The following is a 24,242-nucleotide window of genomic DNA, read 5'->3' as shown; positions in this document are numbered from 1 at the left end:
TTCTGGGATTGAGCAAGATCAACTGGGTTTACAGAACAGTTTATTGTTATCTTTACCTTTCCATGCCTGCCTTGGAACACTCTCGTCCACTTTCTGCAGACAGGTTGAGAAGCTCATGTCACCAACTCCTGGTAGGTGTGATCATAATTCTACTGTATGTCAGAAAAGGACCAATAAAGTGGCAGTTTTCTTCATTATGCTAACTTAGCATAAAATAACAACGCAACACTATACATTGTTTAGCTATTGGGACATATGAGTTGGGATTCTGGAAGATCCATATAGTCAGCACTACTATACTCCGCCTGTCAAATAACTGTCACAGAATTTAAGGCATTACACAACAGCATTATAAATCACAGCCATCTCCAAATATGATATTTTCATGAACCAAAACCAGCTCTAAAATAAATCAATGTTTCCTGAAGACGAGCTCAAATGTAAGAAATCATATTTTATCAAGAGATGATCAAATTTTTCTGGAACTTCTAAATTAGAAATTTTTCAACAAAAAAGGGACGTTGGCATTTCCCCCCTCATTTCCCAACCAGTTCCATTTTTAAATTAAGAAGTGCAGATATAACAATGAAGATATTATAAAAGCAATGGAAAGATTAAAATTGGTTTGGTGGCAAAAGGATTGTTAAGCATGTGCCATTTTTCAGCTCTAGAAATGAGTTTCAGGAGAATTAGACTTCAATGGAATGTTGTTTGGCAGTTGCAGTATAATCACAAAACTGTCAAACAAGCAGTTGCACATGGGTTCCAAAATTAGTGTGAAACTTTTGAGATCTGGACATTCATATTATAGTCTAATGGAAGAGGGATGAAAAAAACAAAGAGAAAGACTGATAATATTAGAAGTCCCTCTAGGAGATGCACATTATTTTGTTGCTGGGGAGAAACTATGTTTATCAATTCGGATACTCTCCTTAAACACTGCAGACCTTTTGCAGTTAATGAGCCATTGTTATATTTAATTCAAAGCTGCACAAAATTAAAGGTCAGAGGGAGACTGCTTACCTAATATTTCCATTAGCAGTTCCCCGCTGTATCATTGTTTACATAAAAATCATAGGAAAATTAAGACTGGGAAAGGGGATTATACTGATCAAGTAATGGGCATTTATTTCTTCACCTGGCCAAGCCCTTCACTGAAATAGACCACCAAATAATGAGCAGTTGTTCGTCTCTGCATTTTTTGGTTCATGTATTTTTCAGTGAAATACCCCTTTCACAGAAAAGTTAAGATATATAGAGAGAAGTGTGATTTGCCAAGGGGTGGGAAGTTTAGGTGATTGCTAATGGTATATGACGTATTTTGTCTATTGGTTTCTATTTCAAATCCTGGTTAGTACCAATTAGAAGTTACTGTCACCTGATGAATGTTCAGTGGCCTAAATGTAAAGGGTTTGGTGGTCCTAGCTGATTTCCCTGTAGTCAGATGTACAGATCACAGACATCATTAATGATAGCTGGCACCTTTGTTGACAGTCTCAGCAAACAAAGCCAATGACTCAGATCCTGCCATTTAAGCACATGAGCAGTCCCACTGATTTCAGCAAGTAGTCCCATTCTACAGTGATCCCATTGATTTCAATGGAACTACTCACATGCTTAAAGCTAAGCATGTACTTAAGTCATTTGCTTACTGGGGCCTGAATGGGCCTGGAAATAGAACTGCCATTTCATCCCTGAGGTCAGAGGTAAAGGCAGGAAAATACAGGGAAACTAGAGCTGATCCTTGTTTTTTTCATGTCTGGTATGTGTAAGTACTGAATTTCAGTTGCCAGAAGCTCACCAGGGATACCAACCCAACATTTTGCATAAGCACTAAATTCAACAAGAAAAAATACGAGTTGCTTAAAGTCAAATAACAAATCATTGGCTGATGTGAAAATAGAACCCAGGAGTCTTGACTCCATGACTCTACTTTAGCTGCAATTTGAGGTTTATCTAATTGATGATCAAAGCTAGTCTGGGTTTGAAAATAACTTTATTACCAGATATACAAATGGGTCCAAGAAAGAGTTGCTTCATTTTGACATAAATGTAGTTTTCAGGACTTTCTCACTGAGGCTGAACAGCTTTGATTAAACGTATTTATCTCTATCTATCTATCTATAGATGAATAGATAGACAGATAGACCTATATCTATCTACAGATATAGGTCACATTATGTACACTGAAAATCAGCACCTGATAGAGTAGCTGTTTTTACAATATATTTTATATCACTACTCCATATTGATCGTATACTTTGGCAAATAAGAAGTATTCAATTGACCAGAGTTGCTGCTTGCTGCCACCCCAAAATATGAGAGGTATTAAAAAAAAACTATAGGTATAGGAGGAGGAGTGGAAATGTACAAATATACTAGGCAGCATTCAGAGATGGAAGAAAAAATGCACAGTGAAACCTGGATAAAAGGCACTACTTCCAAAGGACAATCTTCTGTCTTAACTGCTTCAAACTATCCCCATGGTTTCCAGTACTGCCACATGGTCCTTTATAAAGACTAACCTCTATTAGGCAACTGGTTTTTATTGGCTCCTTAGGTATTTAAGACATTTTATGCAGTATTTTCTTTTTTGACTCAATAACTGATCCTTGATTCACCACTTACCAATTTTTGGTCATCCTAAATTCATGATTATTAAGTTGTTAAACAATTTAGGATTATTTTGGTTATAGTATTAAAAACTATGGTATTTTCTTCCCACCCACCTGTAGAGGAGCATGCATGCCAGTCACATAGGAGATCTAAAGATAGATGTCTATGTCAAGTTAACATTTCACAGCTCTGCATGTAAAAAGGACAAACTAGAATTCAGAATGAGCTGTGGGAGCAGACATGATGTATCTGACTTTTATTTCAGTGCCTTGTATATGTTAGATCATTTTATACTGAATTAATAAATGCAACAGCTTAAAGCTTAAATGATTAAAAATGGATATGCAGTTAAGAATGAACATATTAAAAGTAAAAGTCCTACTCACATTTAACCATGTTAAAAAATATAAAAATTGTAATGAGGCTTATGCTTCGGAGAGAGGATTGTGCAAGTTAATGTAAGTAATGAACCTTTCATGTGAAATGATGTAGTGTCACAACTCATTTGCATCCTACTTAAAGTGTAATTAAGTTTCCCTGACAGCATGGCTTATGGCTGAAAGAACAGACCTGGCTGTTGAATTAATCCAGAATCCCTCTAGTTAATAACACTCTGCAAAAAGAACTTTACGCACTTTCATTTAAAGTTCCTAAACTCACATTTAAGGTGATATTATAAGGAATGCAGGAGAAGGCTTTAAAGACATTGGGCCAAATTCAGCTCTGGAGCTGATTTCACTAGGAGTTGTGCCTACTTAATCCAAGATCATATTTTGTCCAGCTTCTAGGAAAGCATATAACTGGGCAATATACTGAACTACACTGTGTTTCCATTTTGTCTCATTGTTGGACTACTGGTATATGAACTCCAAAATCCACTTAGAGTCTGAAAAGTTCTAAACTCAGAAAAGTTCTAAGATCAGCAAATGATGTGGAATGCCTGTAGGCAGGAAAATAGACTGATTATCACCTGCTTCATGGACTGCAGTATTTTATCGATGCCTGACAATTGGATAAGATAGCACAGAACACCTTGTATGGTCGGTAATATTCCAGTGAAAATTACCCTGAAAAACAGCATTTGTAAAGGAAAAAGACCCTACAATCAACTCTAGTACTTCCAGATATCTATAAAAATCTAAGTTCAAAACAGAGTAGTTATTAATAGACCACTTACAGCAATTCTGCTTAGGTACTTCAAGCAATCATGATTGGTTTTGATGTTACTGGATGTTGATGTTACTGGAACTAACAGCTTATCTTCTATTAACTAGATCACCTCTGACAACAGTGAAAGACTTCCAATCTGTAGTTTAATCTGATTTCTTTCAATGGGGTAGAGTGGAATTCATCTTTTGTAGAAGCAGCAAAGCTTTCAGCCTCTAGAACCTAAGATCTTTTGAGATCTATGTGGCTCCAGGGGAAAGGCCGGCTTGCCACAGACATTTCCCAGCACCAAAATGAACAGCTCCACAGTGGCAAGTTATGGAGCTGTCTGGAAAGAGAAAACTCATGCAAGAGAGCTCCACTTCCTTCATTATGTTTTTATTATTTGTATTACAGTAGCACCCATAAGCCCTAGCCAGTGTCCCGCTATCGTGCAGGGCACTGTGCAAAACACATAATGAAAGGCAGCATCTGCCCTAAAATTTTACAGTCTAAATCCTGTACTTTCTTTTCTGTAAGATTTCCTCTAAGAGTTGAGTAACTGTGCTGCCCTCTTATTTTGTTTTGGGGCAAAAGCTCTCCTTATAATCCAAAAAGAGTAATCTGTGTGGTGTGGGAACCTGAAAAGAATAGAATCATTTTTGTAGAGGTGAAAGTAAATATTGTACAATATAGTGCCTTAGTTTATGTCTTTATGCTGATCTCCAGCTTCATCCTCTGAGACTATCACATGTCTGCATCATGGTCCCTTTAATAAAAAAAAAATCTTTCCAGACACACTGATATTCCTCTATCAAAGGTAATACCTCGTTTTAGTAACTCTCCCAATAGTATTCCCCCAAAAGTCACTCTGAAACATATTACATGGTAATCTGCAAAGTCAGACTTCAAACCAGAGAAGGGAAAAATTCCATAATGGCTATAATTAGACAGCCTTCAGCTGCTAGACAGGGATACTTCTCTCCCACACCCACACTAGGAAGTGTTTTTTGTGACTACAGAGCTTACCTGTGCCAGACACTCTTTTCTTGTCTGCTAGCGTCCAGCTTACAAATATTAGTATCATTTGTATTTTGTAGACACATCAAAATAATTTAATTGGTTTCTATTAACTTTATAAGAGGTGTTTCAGGAAGATAAAACATGCCTTGAAAGAATGGTTAAAACACTCATTATCCCCTTTTTATCATTTAATTGTTAAAAAGAATCAATATAAAACAAAACACTATCAAAAGAAACAGTCTCTTAAATTATTTATTTTAATTGCCACATCAATTTGAAGCCGTGACAGAATACAACTTAGTTCCAGCAATTTGAAAACAGACTTTTAAGTAATTGGAGGGGGGGGTTGTTTTTTGCTGGAGTTTGTTTTGTTTTGTTTTTTAATAACTGTGTTTGTGATTTAGAGAGTTACTTGATTGTAGACACTCATAGACTCTAGGACTGGAAGGGACCTCGAGAGGTCATCGAGTCCAGTCCCCTGCCCTCATGGCAGGACCAAATACTGTCTAGACCATCCCTGATAGACATTTATCTAACCTACTCTTAAATATCTCCAGAGATGGAGATTCCACAACTTCCCTAGGCAATCTATTCCAGTGTTTAACTACCCTGACAGTTAGGAACTTTTTCCTAATGTCCAACCTAAATCTCCCTTGCTGCAGTTTAAGCCCATTGCTTCTTGTTCTATCATTGGAGGCTAAGGTGAACAAGTTTTCTCCCTCCTCCTGATGACACCCTTTTAGATACCTGAAAACTGCTATCATGTCCCCTCTCAGTCTTCTCTTTTCCAAACTAAACAAACCCAATTCCTTCAGCCTTCCTTCATAGGTCATGTTCTCAAGACCTTTAATCATTTTTGTTGCTCTTCTCTGGACCCTCTCCAATTTCTCCACATCTTTCTTGAAATGCGGTGCCCAGAACTGGACACAATACTCCAGTTGAGGCCTAACCAGCGCAGAGTAAAGTGGAAGAATGACTTCTCGTGTCTTGTTTACAACACACCTGTTAATGCATCCCAGAATCACGTTTGCTTTTTTTGCAACAGTATCACACTGTTGACTCATATTAAGCTTGTGGTCCACTATGACCCCTAGATCTCTTTCTGCCATACTCCTTCCTAGACAGTCTCTTCCCATTCTGTATGTGTGAAACTGATTGTTCCTTCCTAAGTGGAGCACTTTGCATTTATCTTTATTGAACTTCATCCTGTTTACCTCAGACCATTTCTCCAACTTGTCCAGATCATTTTGAATTTTGACCCTGTCCTCCAAAGCAGTTGCAATCCCTCCCAGTTTGGTATCGTCCGCAAACTTAATAAGCGTACTTTCTATGCCAACATCTAAATCGTTGATGAAGATATTGAACAGAACCGGTCCCAAAACAGAACCCTGCGGAACCCCACTTGTTATACCTTTCCAGCAGGATTGGGAGCCATTAAAAACTACTCTCTGAGTACGGTTATCCAGCCAGTTATGCACCCACCTTATAGTATCCCCATCTAAATTGTACTTTCCTAGCTTATCTATAAGAATATCATGCGAGACCGTATCAAATACCTTACTAAAGTCTAGGTATATCACATCCACCACTTCTCTCTTATCCACAAGGCTCGTTATCCTATCAAAGAACGCTATCAGATTAGTTTGACACGATTTGTTCTTTACAAATCCATGCTGGCTATTCCCTATCACCTTACCACCTTCCAAGTGTTTGTAGATGATTTCTTTGATTACCTGCTCCATTATCTTCCCTGGCACAGAAGTTAAACTAACTGGTCTGTAGTTTCCTGGGTTGTTTTTATTCCCCTTTTTATAGATGGGCACTATATTTGCCCCCTTCCAGTCTTCTGGAATCTCCCCCGTCTCCCATGATTTCCCAAAGATAATAGCTAGAGGCTCAGATACCTCTTCCATTAACTCCTTGAGTATTCTAGGATGAATTTCATCAGGCCCTGGTGACTTGCAGGCATCTAACTTTTCTAAGTGATTTTTTACTTGCTCTTTCCTTATTTTCTCTTTTAAACCTACCCTCTTCCCGTAAGCATTCACTATACTAGACATTCCTTCAGACTTCTCAGTGAAGACCGAAACAAAGAAGTCATTAAGCATCTCCGCCATTTCCAAGTCTCCCGTTACTGTTACCCCCTCCTCATTGAGCAGTGGGCCTACCCTGTCCTTAGTCTTCCTCTTGCTTCTAATGTATTGATAAAAAGTCTTCTTGTTTCCCTTTATTCCCATAGCTAGTTTGAGTTCATTTTGTGCCTTTGCTTTTCTAATCTTGCCTCTGCATTCCTGTGTTATTTGCCTATATTCATCCTTCGTGATCTGACCTAGTTTCCATTTTTTATATGATGCCTTTTTATTTTGTAGGTCACGCAAGATCTCAAGGGTAAGCCAAGGTGGTCTTTCGCCACATTTTCTATCTTTCCTAACCATCGGAATAACTTGCTTTTGGGCCCTTAATAGCGTCCCTTTGAAAAACTGCCAACTTTCCTCAGTTGTTTTTCCTCTCAGTCTTAATTCTCATGGGACCTTGCCTATCAGCTCTCTGAGCTTACCAAAATCCGCCTTCCTGAAATCCATTGTCTCTATTCTGCTGTACTCCCTTCTACCCTTCCTTAGAATTGCAAATTCTATGATTTCATGATCACTTTCACCCAAGCTTCCTTCTACTTTCAAATTCTCAACAAGTTCCTCCCTATTTGTTAAAATCAAGTCTAGAACAGCTTCCCCCCTAGTAGCTTTTTCAACTTTCTGCAATAAAAAATTGTCTGCAATGCAGTCCAGGATCTTATTGGATAGTCTGTGCCCCGCGGTGTTATTTTCCCAACATATTTAAGCTATTTCCACAGGTCTGATGCAGGTTGCTCCCAGTTCTCTCCCATAATCCACTTTAGACTGATTCTTTTGAAATACTCCAGACGATGGCTATAGGTGAGAAACAGGCAAAAAAAAAAATGCAACTTGTAAGTAAAAAATAAAAGTTACAATATCAATTTTAATAATACACCTCAAAATGAATGGTTTGCTGCAAAGGTGAGCTGGAACATTGCCCCCCACCTACAATGTAAAGACACTATAAAGAACCTTTTTGGCAGGCAAAGATTGCTGAAGTTTAGGGAGAGCATGGCTGTGTCCTGCTCTGGGGTCAGGAGAGAGGGTGGAGTAGGAGCTTGTATAGTAGTTCTATTCCACCTGTGTATTCTTCTGCATAGGAGGAATCCTCACAGGCTGGAGCAAATGACTTTATGTCTGCTTTGCACCCAAAACAGCTCAAAGCAGCCAGAGCAGAGCTGCAAATCCATCCCACAATTAAAAAAAACAATCATGACCTACCTGGGACAAAAACACCAATGGAGACTTCAAAGGGACTTCTTGTGCTTAAAATTAAGCACCTGCTTAGGTGCTTTGCTCAACCAGGGCTTTGTAAATTAGTACTGGGACCCTGAATTGGATCCATTAATGAATGGGGAAAAACTAGTGGAATATGCTCTTGTAGAGAAGCGATGACTCACCGATGCAGTGGCTCCTGCAGGTCATCCTGGGAATTAGCTCAATTCCAGCTCGGAGTGCCCTCTGCTGACCAGTGTCTCGCCTGCCTCAGGCCCTGTGTCCCTCCTGGACTCCGGTGCCCCTTTACCTTGGGGTTCTGCCCCTGCAGTACCCCCAAACTCTGGGTCTCCCCTTCCAGGGAAAACCCCAACCCTCTAAACCCACCTTGCCACAGTGGCTACTGCCAGTCATCATTTGGCCCCCTTTCCTTGGGGCAGACTGCAGTCTGTAATGGCCACTCATCACTGGCAAGGGGGTAGGACCAGCTGCCTCTGCCTATTCCCAGGCTGCACCTCTGTAGCCCCAGTACCTTTGTAGGCCTTCACCAAGGCCTGCAGCCTGGGGGGTTACCAGGTTGAAGCTCCCTTGCACTATTCCCTAGCACTGCTTCAGTCCAGGTACCTTGCTCTCCAGCAGCTAGGCCCTCTCCTGCAGGGCTGGAGAGAGACACTCCTCTCAGCTCCTAGCCCATAGTCCTCTTATCAGGGCCAGCTGGGCCCTAATTGAGCTGACCAAACCTGTGGCTGCTTCCCCAATCAGTCTAGCTTGGCTGCTTGTAACCCCTGCCTATCAGAGTGGGGCAGCTGCCCTACAACAGCTCTCTACAGCTTGTTTGCATGTCACAGTATATATATTTCTCATAATTGTGAATGAAAAATACTTTTAAATAGGAAATATTCTGTATTCTCATTAGCTGAAATGTATTATTTCAGACTACAGTCTGCCTCTGCTCTCTGAGTTTCATCTAAATCCTATTAAAGTAAATGAAAGGACTTCCACTTCCAGACTTCAATGGGCTTTGGATCAAGACTCAAAAAGCAGTTTCATAATTTCTATCAGTGTTACGCTGAAAGTATTTCACCACATTACACTGCAGTAGGAAGGATTTCTCATATTTGCTGTATTAGTAGTCACAAACAAAAGAGAAAACAAGCATAAATAAGATACTGATTTTGTACTCACAAAATAGGCCCTGTCCCTGTTCAATATCGTCTCTAGGTATTGGATAGAGTGCCTCATATGTTCTTCCAATCCCAGACCCATGGATGGCATATGAATTCATCTTGTCAACACCAGGTGGGAAATATCTCCAAGGAATAAGTGCTGTGCCATTCCATTTGTTCCAGTTTATGCCTGCTTCAAATATCAAGCAATCCTTTCTTTACACAGGATTTAAAAAAAAATCAAAATGTCACCCTTTTATTTAAATATAAAATTAATATCACTAAATATGTTGAACTAAGGCACCTTCAGACAAACATGAGTGTGTTTTTTAATGATATAGATAAGGAATATTTATACATGACATTAGAATTAAGAATCTGCTAGCCACACTATCAGAGGCTCGTTCACCTACACATCTAGCAATGTGATATATGCCATCATGTGCCAGCAATGCCTCCCTGCCACGTATATTGGCCAAACTGGACAGTCTCTACACAAAAGAATAAATGGACACAAATCAGACGTCAAGAATTATAACATTCAAAAACCAGTTGGAGAACACTTCAACCTCCCTGGTCACTTGATTACAGACCTCAAAGTCGCAATACTCCAACAAAAAAACTTCAAAAACAGACTCCAATGGGAAACTGCAAAATTGGAATTAATTTGCAAACTGGACACCATTAAATTAGGCTTGAAAAAAGACTGGGAGTGGATGGGTCATTACACAAAGTAAAACCTATTTCCCCACGCTAATTTTTCCCCTACTGTTACTCACACCTTCTTGTCAACTGTTGAAAATGGGCGATCCTTATTATCTCTACAAAAGTTTTTTTTCTCCTGCTGATAATAGCCCACCTTAACTGATTACTCTTGTTACAGTTAGTATGGTAACACGCACTGTTTCATGTCCTCTGTGTATATATATCTTCCTACTGTATTTTGATCTGATGAAGTGGATTTTAGCCCACAAAAACTTATGCTCAAATAATTTTTTTGGTCTCTAAGGTGCCGCAAGTACTCCTTGTTCTTTGAATTTGTTAGTGTTTCCATTAAAATATCAATTACTATTTCATAATTGTTTATCCATAATATATGGATTGTTTATCTCCTTCTAGTAATGAATTTGACATGTAAATTTAGAATAATAAAAACAAAAACAACTGAAGATATGTTCATGCAGCAAACAATGTAATTACATATGGAACAGAATTCTTGGGTATTACTTTTACAAGTAGATACAAGTACAGGTGTTGTAATACAAAATACAACTGAATTTCTGTCATAGAAATTGACATTGACTAGTTGGTGTCATTTTAATTGACTACCTATTTTCTTTCTCCAGACTGTAATGTTAATAATGCACTTCAGAAGGAATGTAATGCTTTTGATAAGGGGATCAGATTCTGCTAATCTAATCCTCAATAATCAATCCCTGCAGGATCGTACAGCTTCATTTCTTGAAGGATGCAGATAGATGAAAAAGTGCATTCATATTTTAATACTGAGGCAGAATCCCTTGGTGAGTGAAGCTGACCATGTGCTATCAAAACATTTCCAGGGTCCCAGATGTACTGCCTCACCTGGGTTACATGGCTGCATAGTTCTAATGGAATAGTGTTGCCATGGTCTCTTCTACAGTGTTTTCCCAGGACCCCAGGGTCTCACTTCACTCCACCATGCAAAGGAGGTATATATAAAAACTGATGCAGAACTTCTATAGGGTTCTATAAAACATTCTAAGGTAGAGGTTAGCAAACATTTTTAGAGGGAGGGTGAACTACATTCTAACACATAAATTGTACCATTTCACCTCTAAATCCCAATTGCTCATGCCAGTTCCCCTGCTAGTCTCATTCCCATGGACCACTTCCCTCCTATTTGAGATAGCACAAAACGCTTCCCTCACATTTTGATAAAACACAGGTCTCTGACAATTACAGCAATTGTTTACATGAAAAAGTAACATTAAGAAATAAAGTAATGTATTTTTAGCTATATTTTAATACAATTTGGAAGCTGAAAATGAAAAGAAGCCAGCATAATACATCTAGCAAGCATTCCACAAACCACCAGTAAGTGCTCCAGGGACCCAAGTTTGGGGACATCTGTTCTAAAGAGAGAACTATTGCGAAACGGGTTCACAAACCCCTTTTCAGTGGGAAACAGATACTGTTATCTTTTGTTTTTAATGATACTGTAGGTTTTAAACCTTTTCACTACTTCCCATGGCTGTGTCATTGCTAGGTATTTCAGGTATTACATAGCATACCCTCCAAAGAGTGCAGCCCTTCTCTTCAGAGCACTCAACACTCTTTCTGGAAAAATACTACTCTCAACTTTTCTACTCATCATCTGTACAATGGTCTAATAAAGTGGTAACACATTTGTGCATGAGTGCATGTATTCTTGGATTTACACATTATGTAAGGCACAGACTGTCACCATTCAAAAGAGACAGTAGCTAGCTGCTTGCTAAACCAGGGTTATACTCACTCTTATTATGTAAAGGTACAGAGTGAGCTTAAGGCTAGCTCCCATTCAAATTTGAGCTAATATCTTTAAAAGCTAAGGAGAACAGTGACTGTAGTTGCAGTTGGATGAAATTTAAGAAAAAAGAGTTTGTGGAACACGGTATATCGTCTTCCTAATTATTGCTTAAAGATTATAAGTAAGTCTATTAATTACAACTAAAGCAAATTCTTCTTCAACTCAACAGGAAGGCCTACTTCTTTTAGGATGTTGAAGACTTCAGTTCAGTTTCTAAAATAACTAGGTTTAAAAAAATCAGGAGAATCCTTGACTTGAGGATTAATCACTTGAATGGCTTTCAATATTCAACACTTTATGCATCAGAGTTTTACTTATTCTTTTTGAAATGTTCAATAATTTCTACAGAAAGCTACAAATTTTTGACCACTTTACAGAATACAATAGAAAATTATGTTCTCCTGTAAACTTATATGAGATATTTCAAGAGCCTATAGAAAGGATGTCATTCTCTACTTAATTCTGTAGGTTTTTAGTGTAATTTCTATATATTCCTATTAACCCTATCATAGGCTGCCCTGATTTTTTCTGGTGACCGTAGCAGCAATCAGAGGTACTGTTGAAAAATTACTCTAGCCGCCATGTACAATTTGAAGACCCATAGCCATGCAGCCATAAGAACGGCTGTACCAGGTCAGACCAGAGGTCCATTTAGCCCAGTATCCTGTCTTCCGACAGTAGCCAATGACCGGTGCCCCAGAGGGAATGAACAGAGCAGATAATCATCAAGTGATTCATCCCTTGTCGCTCATTCCCAGTTTCTGGCAAACCTTTTCACTACTTCCCATGGCTGTGTCATTGCTAGGTCTTTCGGGTACTACACCTTTCCCTATACCTTGCCCCTTGAGCCATGTCCACAACACAAGAATAATGGAATTTAGTGGATAGAAAGCCTATAAATTGGCAGTCATAGTGTAGAATCTGGGTTTAGCTGCTAAAGGAGTAGAGAACTATCACATTCTTGGCAAAATAAAGACCCATTGGGAAGTAACTGCAGGAAAAACCTTGAAGCGCATACAGAAGGGTGGGTGGCAAAGAGGGCTGCTGAGAAATTAAGTCAGCCATACTCTTAACTATAAATTGTGTGACCATGTAAAAAAAGATGCTAATATAATATACATATGTGAAAAATGTTGCTCTGAAATTTCCTGTCCTTTGTATGTGCAATATTCTCTGCTTAACATTGCCTTAAAACAGGTTTCTTGGGAGTATTTTTCATTTTCACTGAACTACACTAGGCTCTATGAGAATTTGTTTTCTCGCTTTTCTGTGAATCTTAACATTTGTGGGTATTACTCATTGGCAATTGAGAAATCTATTGTTATGACTTATATAGAGGAACTAGCCATGCTTATTCATGTGGTCACTGACTCAGATGCAGAGAGAATGAATCCCTGCATTGATTCCTTAAAAGAACACAATAACAAAAGGTCAAGATATTTTGATGTGCTGAAGTAATTTATGTCAGTAAAACAGATTTTTCAGAATATATTATCCTTGTTGATTACAGATTGCTCTCGCCCCTCGCTCCACCGATATGGCCACCAGGTGCCCGTTATCTACCGGGTAATGAGCGTTGGAATAGGGCGGAGGTTCGATCACTGGATGCCCTGGGGGGGGGTGACAAGTGCCCAAGGGTAGTGACGGGGATAACGCAAGCAATCAGTCGTAGTGTTAAAGATTAAGGATTTATTAAATGAGTCACAGATAAGGATAAGGGATAACACAATTAGTTACAGCTTGGGCTTACAATATAATACTAGAACAAATAACACAAACACTACAATTACAAATAGAAGCTGGCCCTGGTATTTTTCTAAGTCCCAGTAATTATTCAGGTCGTCCCAGGGGTTAGTAAAAGTGATATTGGTGCTATTAGTAATCATAAATGCAGCAACTAATCTTATTAAACACAAATTGCGAGGCTCAACTGGTCCCCCTTGCGTTCAAGGTTTCCTGGTCAACGGGTTTCCCCTAGCAGGAGCCTTGGGGCGGCTGGAACCAGTCTCTGCCTCTTATCTAGCAATACAGATATCCTTAACAGCTAATCTTACTTACACATACAAACCACAAAAGTTTCATTACGGCCGGCAAGCTGTCAGGCTTCAGGAAACGCGTGAGCCCGGAGAGAGACTGCAGGGCGATCAATCCTGGATACGGTTCGACGGGAATTCGATTTCTCTCTGCCCGTCCCCGGGGGGGGGCCAACAATATATAACGAATTTTTCGTCATAATTTATAATAAGCCAATTGCAGGGTCGCGAGTGGCTCATGCCCATACAAGGGAGGCAATCGGCCCCCAGCATCTCTACTCAGGAAGCAACCGTCTGGGGGAAACTTCCCCTCCTCAGGTCGGCCGACCGCAAGGTGCTGTTTCCTGTTACAAGTTCTGCTTTCTGAGCAGCTATGTGATCAGTGGCAGTTCTGGGGGCTGGGGGAAAATTCCGTTGGGGGGTGGAGGCCGAAGCACTTGTTGTATGGCCCTGGGGCCAAACTTGGGGGTCTAACATGCCCCCATGCTCCGGCCGACAACGCCCAACATACCTAAACCTCAGTGTCCGAGTCAGCGTCCGCTCCTACGAGCGGACGCGTCTCAGTGGCCGAGGCAATAAGGGCACTTCCCACCATCCGCCGAACACAGGCCTTAACAAAAGCACACCCGAGGCAGAGGAGGCAGAGGCCCACCACAAGCGACACAAAAAGGGCCTGAAAATAAGACTTATAGGCTCCAAGGCCCAGCCACTCCAGCCATGACCAGAAGCGGAAGGTCTCTCTGGACTCACGCACAGCAGTTCCCAAGGCCTGAAGGTCATTAATCACTTCAGTTAAGTTTCCAGAAATAGAAGACAGAGAGATACAGCACTTATCTTTAAACTGTGGATACATAGATATGAGGGTTTCACAAAAATCCCGTGATTGCAACAAAAATTGTATCATTAAGCGATTCTGAAAAGAATAATCTGCTAATTCACCTAATCGCTGATTAACTAAGCTAAAGCCCTTTGCAGTGGTGTTGGCTAGCGTTTCTATAGCTAACGATTGGAATAATACTTGCTCACGCAATAACATATATCCTACGGGGTTAAATGAGACCACTGAAGATACTACAGAGGACAACGCACCCTTTGCCCTCTCCCACCATCCCCAAGAACGTCGAACCTGCCCGGCTGAACTGGGCTGCCAGGTCTTAACATAAATGCCACCTCCTTTTATTAAAATAGAACCAATGGTACATACACCTCTAGGATTGGGAGGAAGCACCACATAGGCTGCCTTGCCACACAGCCAAAAGTGCCCGGGTCTGAGGAACCAAGGGGAAAAGGTTGAGTCCTGACAGGCCGAGCCTCCCTTAAAAACTAACTTCTTAATGTGGCTGTGGGATAGATATGTGTCTTTAAGGGGCTGATAGAAGTTTTTGCCGTTATAAGTGTTGCCGCCGGACCCAATTTTCCGGCCGCGGTTACTGCATAAAATGGGAGGTGGGGACGTACGATTGAAAATAGGGCTGCTGGCCGTCTCATTTCCATCTACCAGCTGCCACTGGGAACAATTGGGGTAGGCCCCAACCCAACTAGTTTCTGTTCGATTATGTCCCAAAAAGGCCCAACAGTGGGATGCCATGGGCCTTTCCCCAGGTGACAAGGGGAGTGGGCCCATACGACGTACCCTAATTTCATTAAAAATAGGAAAAACAAGGGGGGAAATGGGGTCAAAAAGATCATTTGTGCAACCTGTCCATTGTACGGTGGGGAGCCACTGAGCAAAGGGGGAAGAACAATTGAGGGGATTATTAATACTACTAAAGTTAAACACTAACGGCAATAAATCAAACAAAGGCCTATTTACAGACAGCCTGTTGGAACATGCAAGACAGTTATCAGAGGTCAGCGAAGATAAGTCGATGTTTCCTCCCAGGGCTTCCTGGATCCAATAGGCTGCGAACAGAAGCTGATGGATATTTTCGCCCACACGATACCGTCTCGGGTTCAGCAGAGGTGGGTCCCTCTGATCGTTGTTCTGGCCTCCCGCCGCTATGGCGAACTGTAAGACAGAACAGAAGGCGGCCTTATTGGCCCCCGTTAGTTCGTTCCTGATTCGGAACGCTTGCTTATCCAGTTATGATGGACCAAGGTGTGGGTGCCCCGGGCATCCACAATCGTGTAGGTGTTAGGATATTTACCTGCACTTACAATTTGGGCAGCGTAGGGTTCTCGGTGACCTGAGGCCTGTGGCTCAGCCACCCAGACTAGTTGGTCAGGCTGATATACGGGAGTCCAGGGGCCTCTAGGTCTGGGGCTGATTTCAGGCCAACGAGAATAGTTTGCATTGAGAGAGATTAGAACCTGTGGTAATAGTGCACTCCAACCCTTATAGTCAGCGTTGGGATTAACTGAACGTATCATGGTTTTCAGAACCCCGATTTTCCGCTCTACAACACCATTACTTTCGGGGTGATACTTCAAGTGAATATGGAGGGAAGCCCCCCATCCCAGCACTAATGCTTCAAAACGTTTGCTGGTAAACGGGGGTCCTCCATCTGCTTGAACTTCGGAGGGCACACCCCATGCTGCGGCTACCTGTTGCAGTGCCCCAGCCACAGCCGCAGCCGTGGTGGTATTTAGAGGGATACAGTGAGTTTGACGGGAGCCCAAATCTACCACTACCAGAGCCTTTGGGTGGCGACGGGCTCCAGGCAGGGGTCCCATTAAATCTATTTGCCACACCGCGCCAGGAGGGAAATACTCCGCAGCGTACGCCCACCGCTCGTAACGCGGGCGGTTTTGGGACTTGATTTGTGCACACTTAAGGCAGGACTGCACAATTCTTTCACAGTCCTGTCGCCGTACCTCAGGTTTTCCCTGAGCACCTAGGGCTAACTGATTGTATAGGCGGCCGCTAGGCAAATGCCCCCAATCCTCATGAAGCCATTGGAGGAATGGGTCGGTGTTTAGCTGGGGCTGCTGCCCCAGGCACACTTGGGGGGCTTGAATTTCCCTCATTCTGTGATCCAATTCGGAGTGAAGGGGGTTAGAGTCAGGACGATGTGACGGGCAATGGGTTATAAACCAGGGCCGGGAGAACTTACGTACGAGGTCAAAAATAGTCTCCCACAGTGGCATGAACGCTGTGGGATTAGCCTCTCCCGTGAGGATGCTGAGACAAAATTGTGAGTCTATACCCAATACGACCTGAGCAGAAACGGAATGGGCCTGGGTAACGTGCTGGGCAGCGAGAAGGACCCCATGGACTTCGCTATGCTGGGCCGATGAACCCGGGGGAAGGAGATCAACCTGGAAATGGTCGCATTTAGCACAGAGAACTCCTGCCCGGGGGGTCGGGGAAGTGCCCCCGTCGGACACAATCCAGGGGTCATATTTTGTTTCTATACACAAGGGCTCCGAGGCCGCTGGGAATCGGACATCGTTTGGCAGCGATTTAAGCGTCCATTCCCGCCACGTGATTTCCCCCAAATAACACAGCTGTTGCCACGTTAGGCTGGTCCCGTGAAAACTGGGAGGGGGCAGCCGCGTGAGCCATGGAATGAGGTGTACCTCGGGGCCGATCAGGGTCCCTTTACTAGATAGCGGGGCCCAAATGCGTGCCTCGCCTGCGGCTAGTAACATAAGTCCTATGGGTCCATATCGATACTGAGGACCCTTGAGCCGTCGGGCCCAGTTATAGACCGGTTGCCCGTCTTGTGATACCGAGTACCCATAGTGATGTTGTGTAAAGAACAGGGTAATGGTAAAAGGTGAATCCCTTTTATATCGCGCTAGCCGTGGGTTAGAGGCAAACCAGGTGGCTATTCGTTCCAAGCTCTTTTGGGCCTCAGGACTCCATATTTCCCGTTTCCGTTTGGACGAGAGGGGTTCCTGGATCGTTTCCAGGTCTACAAGGTGTTTATCTGGAATGAAGTGTCGGTGATAATTAATCAGGCCCAAAAGTCTCTGCAGTTGCTTTTTATTCTCGGGTGGGTCTTTAACCCAAGGGTCTAAAATCCCCGAGGTGGGTTGGCCACAGTTATAGGGGTCATAATGTTGGCCTAAGAAGGAAAAGCTTTGAGAGGGCACGAGGTGGCTTTTTCTCTCATTAATTCGCCACCCATTGGCCCTTAGTTCAGCTACCACGGTGTTAGTTACGTGTTGGACTATGTGTTCGTTGGGCCCAATTATGATTATATCGTCCACATAGGCTAGAATGGTGGTGCCCCCAGTGGCTTCTACCCCCTTTAAGGTTTTTGCAAGAGCGGACGTGGCCAAGGTGGGGGAATTACAGAATCCTTGAGGGCACACCTTCCACTGGTACTGTGCGCCCTGGAAAGCAAAATTTAGGATTTGGGGTTTGTCCTCCAACGGGATTTGATAGAACATATCCTTTAAATCTAGGGTGCAGGCCCACCTCCCACTGGCATCGCTTAGTTGTTGCCGTATTTCTGGAATGGTGGCTGGGCCTGCGAATGGGAGGTGTCGGACTCGGCTATTTGCCTGCCTATAGTCAATGACCAGTCGAAATTCAGAGGGGTTGCCGGGCTTGGGGATACCCCAGCCGGGAGATAGATAATTTGACGCGGTCGCCTGTGCTATCCGTCCCTCCTTTAATAATTGATCGAGGAGTTGCTTAATCAGGGGGATGCCTTCAGGCTTCGTGGGAATGGGAGAGAATTTCCATGAACTGTTATTAACAAGCTCGGGGCAATAAGGGGGGGGGGCTTCGGGCGACAGGGTGACAGGCAGAGCCTGACAGACTTGTTTCTGTAATCGCAGTCGTTTTATATCCCCAACCCCCAGCAAATTTGTTCCTCCCAACAAAGCCTTAACTTTTCGCTTATACCCCTTGTGAATCAAAGTAAAGCTGACTACAGGCTTTTCTTCAATACTGTTAAGACCCTGAATAAACATAGTAGAACTTGTGGATACATGAGGCACATCGGATTTTATAACGGAGATTTGAGCTCCGGTGTCCAACAAAAAAGATACAGGGGTGTAAGGGGGTTTGGGACCGGCTACCAATAGGGTGTGATATGGTCGATCATCCCAAGTGTCTGTGGAGGCCGGGGCGCACCCGGCCTCTACTCGTTTTTTGTTCTCAAATAGTCATCCCAGTCCTTCCATCCTAACTGTTTCCCCAAATCTTGCTGCTGGGAAGCGGACATCTTCCGCAGTGCTTCCTTGGGGATCCCCTTATGTAACAGGAACCCAAAAAGTGCTTTTTCAGCCTTGGTTCGTTCAGGGTGTTTATGCTGACCCTTGTTAACAGGGCTCTCAGCTGGAAGGGCTGAAATGGGGTTCTTCGGGGCTGGTGGCATTCGGAGCCGGGACACGGCCTCATATAAGGTAATAAGGGGTTGCCCAACCCAACCATGCAACAGCAGGAGTCCCCCTGTGTCAATCGGTGGGGCGCCATCTACGGCCAAGTCCACCGCGTCCCGTTGGACCGGAATTTGAGTGGGATCTGTGACATAAATAAAGGGGACACCTGACTGAACCTGTTGCTGGTCTAAATTTAACGGTACCACTTGTGGGTTCCACACTATGATGGACGCTCCGGCAATAGCCCAGATGATCTCATGGGGTGTATTTACGCTGCCGGGAGGTACATACAGTCCCTTAAAACTGCCTTTCATGGCCAAGACGGCCGCGGCCGGGGTGGTGAGCGGCCATACCTCATTTCCCAAGAGATGATGACCCGGGAACCCCGACGCCCAAACGGACGTTTTGGCCAGAACAGCGGCTTCCTCCCTATCCACCATCTCTGCCCCGTGATCCAGGGCCAGACGACCCAACCACACTAGGGGTGCCTCGCCCTCCCTGCGCCTTGTGTCTGCTAAGAATTCCTTCATCTCCGCCTTGGTGCGAGTTCGGTACTCGGTAGTCGTAACTGTCTGACCTGTATAATAATCCACCTTACTTTTGGTGATAGCAACAGGCATGGCCTCCATCTGCCCCCTCTTCTCAGGCGCAGGTGGGGCTGAGGGGAGTGCGGGATAAATTAAAGGGCAAGGGGGGGCTTCATAAGGGGGTGGTCTCCCATCCTCCTGCTCTTTGCCACTTATCTCACACTCTGCGCTGTCGGTGTCGTTAGCAGCGGCTTGTTTAGCAGCAAACATAGTGCTTCCATGAAGGACCGCACAGAGGTCCAGCGTTTTGTTTAATGCGCTGAACAAGACCGTGGACACGTCTTCCAACTTATACTCGTCTGGTCTAAGTTTCCTTGTCCGCCTGGTCTGTTCCAATTCCTTCATTAAGTGGACTAACAACCCGTGGGCTGGATCACCCGGCTGTACCCGGGGCGGGGGTATGAGTTTGGGAACGGTGGCCCCGGATCTTTTTATGATACGGCTACACTCCTTCCAAATGCCAGACGGTGTCTCGGTCCGACTAGTCTCCGCAACCCCCGTGCACTGGGGTTGCAGGGAACTATCGGCCGGCTGACATTTAAAGGTAGGATGGCAATGGAGGAGACATCCTACGGCAGGCAGGGTTAATGAGGTTGTATAGCTTTTTGACCCTGACCCTGATTCTATAATACAAATCCAATCTAGGGTGGGCTTAGCAGACTGTCTGCTGGCCACTTGGTGAAATTGCAGGTGTTGAAATTGCTCGAGCTCAGATTGTTCACGGTCCCCACTACACCACGGGCACTGACCCTCCCGAAGGCATCCTGTTCGTGACGCCATGTTGATTACAGATTGCTCTCGCCCCTCGCTCCACCGATATGGCCACCAGGTGCCCGTTATCTACCGGGTAATGAGCGTTGGAATAGGGCGGAGGTTCGATCACTGGATGCCCTGGGGGGGGGTGACAAGTGCCCAAGGGTAGTGACGGGGATAACGCAAGCAATCAGTCGTAGTGTTAAAGATTAAGGATTTATTAAATGAGTCACAGATAAGGATAAGGGATAACACAATTAGTTACAGCTTGGGCTTACAATATAATACTAGAACAAATAACACAAACACTACAATTACAAATAGAAGCTGGCCCTGGTATTTTTCTAAGTCCCAGTAATTATTCAGGTCGTCCCAGGGGTTAGTAAAAGTGATATTGGTGCTATTAGTAATCATAAATGCAGCAACTAATCTTATTAAACACAAATTGCGAGGCTCAACTGGTCCCCCTTGCGTTCAAGGTTTCCTGGTCAACGGGTTTCCCCTAGCAGGAGCCTTGGGGCGGCTGGAACCAGTCTCTGCCTCTTATCTAGCAATACAGATATCCTTAACAGCTAATCTTACTTACACATACAAACCACAAAAGTTTCATTACGGCCGGCAAGCTGTCAGGCTTCAGGAAACGCGTGAGCCCGGAGAGAGACTGCAGGGCGATCAATCCTGGATACGGTTCGACGGGAATTCGATTTCTCTCTGCCCGTCCCCGGGGGGGGGCCAACAATATATAACGAATTTTTCGTCATAATTTATAATAAGCCAATTGCAGGGTCGCGAGTGGCTCATGCCCATACAAGGGAGGCAATCGGCCCCCAGCATCTCTACTCAGGAAGCAACCGTCTGGGGGAAACTTCCCCTCCTCAGGTCGGCCGACCGCAAGGTGCTGTTTCCTGTTACAAGTTCTGCTTTCTGAGCAGCTATGTGATCAGTGGCAGTTCTGGGGGCTGGGGGAAAATTCCGTTGGGGGGTGGAGGCCGAAGCACTTGTTGTATGGCCCTGGGGCCAAACTTGGGGGTCTAACAATCCTCAATTACAACCGACTCAGCCGAGTCAATGAAAACAAAAAATATACTGAACTGTGTTGAAAAATAATCATAACTGTATATTTCCACTGCATCATTTCCTGGTATGCCTGCACTGCACAGAAATTGAACTATGATTCCACGATTATAGTGGATTTTAAAATCAACCTGACATTGGTATTTGAAAAAGAAATATGTTTCAAGTTTGCTACTATGCAGTCCAGATTTCTATACATGTCATTGTATATTGCAAACTAATGGACTGTAGAGAATGCAATACTATTCTTTTGTTTATTGGACTAGTCTTTACAGATCAGGAAATTAAGTCAAATTATGTTCTGTCTTTGGGTGTTCATCTTGTACTTTAAGATGAAGTGACGTGAGGAAGAATAAATAGGCCATAATCTGATTAGTCTTGCACTGATGTAACTCCCTTGACTTCAGTGGAGTTACTTCTGATATATGCCATTGTATCTAAGAGGAATCTCAAGCCCAGTGTCTTTTCCTCTTCAAACAAACAGAACCACCTGTTCCTAAAATCAAAAATAATTTGTTTCTCACTGCTGGGAAAAGACTAGTATTGTAAACAGGAGACTATAAACATAGCAATATTCTGTTAAGTTTAATTTTTCAAAACATGAAAAAGTAATTTCTTTATTTCCCCCCCCTCACACACACACAGTTTTAAATGTTCATAAGTAAACTAACAATATCAAATTGAACATTAGTTAAATATAGTTTCACATAGAACATCTGAGGCCTACAGTCAGTGTTTATGGTTTTAAAATTCACACTCTTGGTTTTGAAATTTTTCTCTCCCCTGTTACCCTGTGAAAGACCCAAACATAACTGGATGATCTGATGAACTGACTCTACGGGGGAAACAATGAAACTGATTATACAGGTCAATTATGTACTAAATAAACAATCCCATAGAACAAAAAGAAAACAGTCTCTCTCCCTCTCTTTAGCCTCAGTTATAGTAATCTTAGGTGTTACAATACCTGTAACAGGTCTGTAACAACATAAGTGTGATTTTTATGTTGAAGGAGTTCCTTTTTACAATAGCAATCTCTGGGTCGGCCATTTCCTGGAAGTGAAACACCAGTTGCAGGAGACAAGGGGCAACATGAATGTTAAGGCCCCTCACTCAGCCATCATTGCTTAAATATTAGCAATATTTCATCCCCCAGGGGCAAGTTCTGGGAGTTTTGCCATTTATTTCAACAAGAGCAGGACTGGGACTTTAACTACAAGAACGCTTTTTAAAACTGCACTTTACTCATCTTAAAAATCCTTTGTCAATACAAGAGGTGAACATTTTCTGATGAATTCTCACAAAGGTACAGAGCTTCGTGCTAAATCAAACATCATTACTACAGTGTACAGACCTTACAAAATCCATCTGCCAAAGATTTCATGAAAGACAGAAATCCTGTTCAACTCAACAGAAGCCTGAAGTGCAGTGTTCAGTTAACTGACACTGTGAGCCAACAGTAAAAGTATCTGTGCAATCTAGACAAGGATTTCAAGGGATATTAGACTGCTCAGTATTTAAATATTAATAAAAATAAATAAAAAGGTCTAAAGTGGCATCAGTCACTTACATGCTGTAACCAAAATTTTGTGTAAGAACGTGTCTAGTGGTGAATTTTTTTTATTATTAAATTTGATGGTTACATCCATGGAACCAATTTACAACTGATTAGCAGGCATACATGTATCACTCAAATAAACTGTACTATTCCTATGATTTATGTTACAGGAATAACACAAATGATAAAGTGAAATTTATTGTCCCTGATTATGACCAAGAAAAAAAACAATGAAAAGGGAAAAGGATAAAGAGAGCAATGATTGCAATTTGCAAACCTGTCAGTAAAAAAAAAAAAAAAAAAAAAAAAAAAAAAAAAAAAGTGGAAATCCATTAATTTTTAAAAGATATTACAGAAATTGTTTTACCATGATTATTCTCAATCTATTTTTTAAAATCATTTTTAAAAACAAATGACCTGTATTTAATCTTGAAGCTAGTATTCCTCAGACAGAGACCTACCATGAAGTGAAATAGTTGGCAAAGTGAGTAACAAGAATAAAATGAACACCATTTTGTGTCTTCCTAGGACTCATATTGAGAAATAAACTTATTTTATTCTCATTGTAAAAAAATCCTGTACAGTGAGAACACATATTTTATAGTCATTTTTTAAATGTTTTCATTTTCTGAAAAGAGCCTTAGGGATTTTTCCTTTTTTAAACATATTTTAAAAATTGTTTTATTGTATTTCTTTTTCATCTCCCACAAAGTAGTAAAAAACAAATTAAAATATAATGTAGAATATGAACATCAGGTCCCTATACAATATTCATTTCCTGAGTTTAAGGAAGTCTGGAAATATTACAGTGGTCCTTTCTGAAATGAACCCATCAAAACTAGTCTATGAGAGCCAGATTTTCAAAAGTGTTCAGCTCCCATATAAGCACCTAAATAAAGTGTCCAAATCTCCTTTAAAGATGATCTGCAATGGAAAGATATGGCTTTGTATCATTTTCTTTATATTTCATAAAGAAGCTGAAAGTCTTCACACATTGGAGCATGTATCTTATCCATCTATTTGTCTAATCTCCCTTTTGCACTGGACCCATTATTGTGATATCTCAGTAAACTTGATTAACTGGGATGGGAAGAAGTCTTTATTCAGGTTGTTAAAAACAATTTGTATT

General features: G+C 42.3%; 1 protein-coding gene across 16 annotated transcripts in view; it reads right to left on the bottom strand.

The window, feature by feature from the left end:
- Nucleotides 1-5,029: 5,029 nt before the first annotated feature.
- C3H4orf33 (chromosome 3 C4orf33 homolog) overlaps nt 5,030-24,242 on the bottom strand; it is a 65,930-nt gene continuing 46,717 nt past the window's right edge. For 5 of the 16 annotated variants that reach the window (XM_050946635.1, XM_050946639.1, XM_050946638.1 and 2 more), the window contains 3 exons: nt 9,300-9,492; nt 7,616-7,712; nt 5,030-5,210 (listed from right to left, as the gene is read on the bottom strand). In XM_050946635.1, coding sequence (XP_050802592.1) covers nt 7,678-7,712; nt 9,300-9,492 — 228 coding nt within the window. In that variant the 3' untranslated portion in view covers nt 5,030-5,210; nt 7,616-7,677. Of the gene's footprint in view, nt 5,211-7,615; nt 7,713-9,299; nt 9,497-10,864; nt 11,009-24,242 lie in introns of those variants that run through there. The other 11 variants (XM_050946641.1, XM_050946652.1, XM_050946640.1 and 8 more) reach the window with 10 other exon arrangements.

Source organism: Gopherus flavomarginatus, chromosome 3 (genome assembly GCF_025201925.1).
Source record: "Gopherus flavomarginatus isolate rGopFla2 chromosome 3, rGopFla2.mat.asm, whole genome shotgun sequence".
Taxonomy (NCBI): Eukaryota; Metazoa; Chordata; order Testudines; family Testudinidae; genus Gopherus; species Gopherus flavomarginatus.
This window is presented reverse-complemented; position numbering and strand designations above follow the sequence as displayed.